The sequence below is a fragment of the Mirounga leonina genome, unplaced genomic scaffold (genome assembly GCF_011800145.1).
Source record: "Mirounga leonina isolate KUSES-001 unplaced genomic scaffold, KU_Mleo_1.0 Mir_447, whole genome shotgun sequence".
Taxonomy (NCBI): Eukaryota; Metazoa; Chordata; class Mammalia; order Carnivora; family Phocidae; genus Mirounga; species Mirounga leonina.
The window spans coordinates 13,641,087-13,645,650 of NW_023270757.1; the positions used below are offsets into that span (position 1 = coordinate 13,641,087).

The following is a 4,564-nucleotide window of genomic DNA, read 5'->3' on the forward strand; positions in this document are numbered from 1 at the left end:
GGGAAGGAAGGGAAGGAGGGAAGGAAGGAAGAAGAAAGGAGGAAGGAAAGAAAGAAAGAAAATAGAAGGTAAAGGCTTTCCCCAGGACACAGCAGGTGAAAGATCTTTTCATACCCTAACCCATAAAGAGGCCCCAGGCTCATGTGATTTATTTAAACTCCATTCCAAACTGTGATGTTTTTAATGAGAAAGTTCACAATTGTTCTTTGGACAGCACTGATTCTCCAAGGCATGTAGAATGTCTATAATATGTAAGTGCTTCCCTAGATTCCCAGACCTAGGCTTGAGAGAAAAGCAACACACAAAAAAACACTTGTTCTTTCCAAGGTGGCTCCCCCTAACAATATAGGGGTTCTGATAGTGAAGAGGAGGGGAGAAGGAAATTTCGGTATGGAAATAGCAGTCTGCTGTAGCCCTGAGAAACACTTTCAGAAAGACTCCCTCATGTTTTTCAGGTAGAAGAGGGCCCCCTCCACCTGTAGTGCCTCTAGGCCAGTTTCTGATTCCATTCTCTACGCTCCCCCTCATATTTACTGCCCCTTCTTACTACTCTCCTTCTTTCTCTCTTCCCACTGACTTCTAGCCCCATCTGCCCCTCTGCCTCCAAGATGTTCCTATCTTATTTGGCCTTTCTGCAATCAAATGAGGCAAAAACATTATCATGACTTAATTTTTAGACAAAGAAACTAAGGCCCAGAAAAGATAGATAACTTGCCCAAGGTCATTCCTCTAACTTGCAGCAGAAGCAAGACTAGAGAAAAACCTGGCTGTTTTAAGAGCTTTCTTCATTTGGGAAGCAGACTCTTAGGATCTCTTTCTTCCAACTCTTCTGAAAGGAGCCTTACCCACTAATGAGTCTATATGTGAGGGTACATGTTAAAGGAAGGACAAACCTTTTCTCTGACCCACAATTTAGCATTGAACATGCCTTGAACATGATATTCTTCCAATATCATAAGTGCATGTGTCTTTACGTTATAAGTTACACTGCTGAAGAGTTGTGATCCCATGGATGGTCCACAAGAACACCCCAATCTTGAAGCTCTAGTGAAGTTCCCATATATCTCTAAAGGAACTATTTTTTTTTCTGTTTTGACAGATAGTGTATTATGAGCAGTTCACAAATTAATTTTTGCATTGACTGTGTTGGCATCTACCATATCCAAGATTCAGTGTCAGTGATACAAGAAGAAACAAAATGAATGGTAAGACATGGTCTGGTCCTTGAGTCTACAATGTATTTGGGAAGATGTCTGGATAGAAAAATTAATTCTTAGACAAGGCATGACAGACAGATGCTCTCAATGCAGAGATTTCAGTTGATGAAGCAATATTTCTGCAGGGAGTCATTAGTAAAATGTTCATTGAAGAAATGTAATTTGAATAGGGTCCTGAATGATGGGTAAGATTCTGGTAGATAGAGATGTAAGACAGATCCCTGTAAGCAGAGAGAATAGCGTTAAGTAGTGGCCAGAGTTAAAAAAAAAAAAAAAAAAAAATCAAAGAGAAAAGCAAACACTGCAATTTGGTAGTGGTGTTAGAGTATCGGGAATACAGTGGGAAAGTAGAACCAGGAAGTGAAAAGCCTTCAATACCAGAGTCTGAGGTCTGGAATTTTTCCCACAGACAACAGTAAGTCATTAAGGGTTCCTGGATAGGGTGATGGAGCTATCAGAGCAGTGTAAAAGCCACTGTCAGAATCCAGGGCATGACACTTTCTGCCTCGCATGCTCAGAAACTCGGAACTCATCAGTGGATCAGAGTGAGCTAGAATCAGGAAAACCAGAATGCCATTTATTAACTCACAGTAAGAAAAAGAAATGTTTACCCAAGTCGGTCAAGATTTTCCGGTGCAAACAACAGAACCAACTCCAGCTAGTGGAAACAAAAAGAAAAATGATTACAGATACTGTGAAATTTACAAAATTTCCAGGAACCCAGAGCCAGTGAATCAAGCTCAGAGACTCTAGAGCCAAGATAAGAACCCACATGGCACTGCTGAACCACTCAGAGGTAAGTCCCACTGGGGGTGTGGATGCATAGCACAGCTTGCCCAGTAGACACAGAGCAACCACAGGGCGTGCCAACCACAGGATTTTACTGCAAGTAGGTTTGCTGCTTCAGCTGCTGCTAAAAAGCCCAACCACTTCCTGCCCGTCTATCTAGAAAAGTAGATTCTGAATGTGATCTTCCTTTTATGTGGTCCTTTCCCCGGTGGAACCTGATTAAATGTGGCTTGGAACACAAGTATGGCTTGGAATGCAAGTTTTCCTACCTCTACTGTTGGAAGGTGCAAATCTCAATGAGAAAAACCACCAAAATGTAAGAGAGGGAGTTCAAAAGATGTAGGATGGCAATGATTATGACAAATACCCTCTGCACAGCGTGATTGGGAAATAGGTTTATCTTGTGCCATCAGATAGTCCTCGATCAACATGAGGTTAGAGAAAAGGAAGTTCTATGTATGGCTTGAATTTTTCCATTGCTCTAATAACCTGTTAAATTCAATGCCACAGGGCGCCTGGGTGGCTCTGTTGGTTAAGCGACTGCCTTCGGCTCAGGTCATGATCCTGGGGTCCTTGGATCGAGTCCCGCATCGGACTCCCTGCTCAGCGGGGAGTCTGCTTCTCCCTCTGACCCTCCCCCCCCCATGCTCTCTCTATCTCAGTCTCTCTCTCAAATAAATAAATAAAATCTTTAAAAAAATAAAAAATTAAAAAAAAATTCAATGCCACAATTCGTTCATTCAATAATGCACATTCACTCGTTTGGTTTGCCCCACACCACATGTACTCCACTGAGCTCTAAGGAGGAACACTACTACCCTCCCTTTGTCAGCCTTCTTTAGGGACATTACCTTTTCTTCCTTTTTTCTTCCCTTCCTAGTCTGCCTCCCAGGCCATGTCTGTTCTTTTATTTTCCTTCTGCAACCCACAGAGCTAGTATAATCTCTCTGAACTTGGCCTGAAGAGAAGAAAGAGCATTTTTCCTATTAGCATATACATCTCCCGGGCAAAGAACTTGAAATCACCTTCCACATGCCAGAGTGAGTCCAACTTTGACCACTCCTCTCCCAAAGCACCAGTAATAACCCCAACTCCCTGCAAAAGCTATAACTTTAATAAAATACAGGTCACACATCAGACACCAGTATTGCCAGAACATGCAAACACACACATACTCTCTGTCACTGATAACTCATAAAAGAAAATGAAATTTCCAACAGTATCCCTCCCATGGGTTTCCCAAGGAATTCCCTGGGGAGAGGGGAAGGAGCAGGTTCTTAAGCACCCTCAACACTCCTGACACAATGTGCAATGTCATGAGTATAATCCTGATCCCTGAAGAGTAACTGGGACATGCAGTCTTTGTGTCATTACTGAAACACAGTTGAAGGACAGGTGATGAGAGTGGTGAAGAAGATACATATTTGGGTGGCTCCTCGTCAGGTGGCAGCCATGGCAGGTCAAGAGGATCCAGTGCAGTGGGAGATTCACCAGGACTGGGCGAACTGGGAATACATAGAAGTCATCACCAGCAGCATCAAGAAAATCGCAGACTTTCTCAACTCGTTTGATATGTCTTGTTGTTCGAGACTTGCAACACTAAACGAGAAATTGACAGCCCTCGAACGGAGAATAGAGTACATTGAAGCCCAGGTGACAAAAGGCGAGACCCTCACCTGGAACTACACCATGCTGCTGCTGGGAAGCTGCTTTATGGAATACAGGCCAACGTGGGAAAGGCCCCAGCAGCCTCAGCTCCTTCCTCTCTCGTAAAGAGCAACAGGCCTTATCCTTGTTTTTCTTTTTTCAAAAGCGTGGCCTTTGGGCTCTGCCGTGTACATCGGTGTGTGATGTGGCATGTGGGAAGACGTCCAGGGGAGCTCTTGGAACCAACGTTAGGCATTTTATCTTTTTAAGTAACATTTTGTAGAACTGTTCGTCAGTGTATTTGAGGCGCTCCGAGCCAAACACCTGGGACTCTTTGTCACGGTCCTCCCCACCTCTCTTTCTCTCTCTCTCTCTGACTTTCCTTACAGCTCTCTTTGCCTCTGCATTGATTCTATAAACAGTCTTTGTCTCCTTTCCACCTTTGGTGGGGGATGCAAGGCATTCCTGGCTGAGACACTTACGCCCTGGCAAGGTGGCCACCAGAGAATGTTGTTCCTAACCCACCAGTTTCTTGTCCTTTTGGGGAGGTCAAGGCCAGGCCCCCACTTGGCTTGAAGGGACATTTTCAGAATTTTCTTTTTGTCACTTGGGGTGTCTTTGCCTCTCATATTTCCCTAATAAACTCCTCAACTTAAAAAAAAAAAAGATACATATTTGAAGGCCTGCTTCTGTCTTTACTGACTATATGACATAAGACCTCTTCCCGCTCAGTCTCAGTCTCCTCCTCTGTAAAATGGGCACGATATTCCTAGCTCACAGAGTTATTGTGAGACATAAATAAAGAGATCTAAGCAGAGCACCTTGTATAGTAGCAAGCAAATGGTACCCAGCACTATCCTTGCTGTTGCTGGTGTTTTATCACTATCACCTTTATTATTGAACCAAAGGGT

At 43.6% G+C, this 4,564-nt stretch overlaps 1 protein-coding gene across 1 annotated transcript; it reads left to right on the forward strand.

Annotated features, from left to right (window-relative positions):
- Positions 1 to 3,458: 3,458 nt before the first annotated feature.
- Positions 3,459 to 4,307, forward strand: LOC117999002 (probable protein BRICK1). The gene has a single exon (XM_034987904.1). The coding sequence runs from the start codon at positions 3,459 to 3,461 to the stop codon at positions 3,777 to 3,779; it is 321 nt and encodes a 106-aa protein (XP_034843795.1). The 3' UTR covers positions 3,780 to 4,307.
- The last annotated feature ends 257 nt before the right edge of the window (positions 4,308 to 4,564 follow it).

Bases quoted from the DNA above. Each gene is read 5' to 3' on its own strand.
- LOC117999002 (XM_034987904.1), top strand. From the start codon at position 3,459: ATGGCAGGTCAAGAGGATCCAGTGCAGTGGGAGATTCACCAGGACTGG.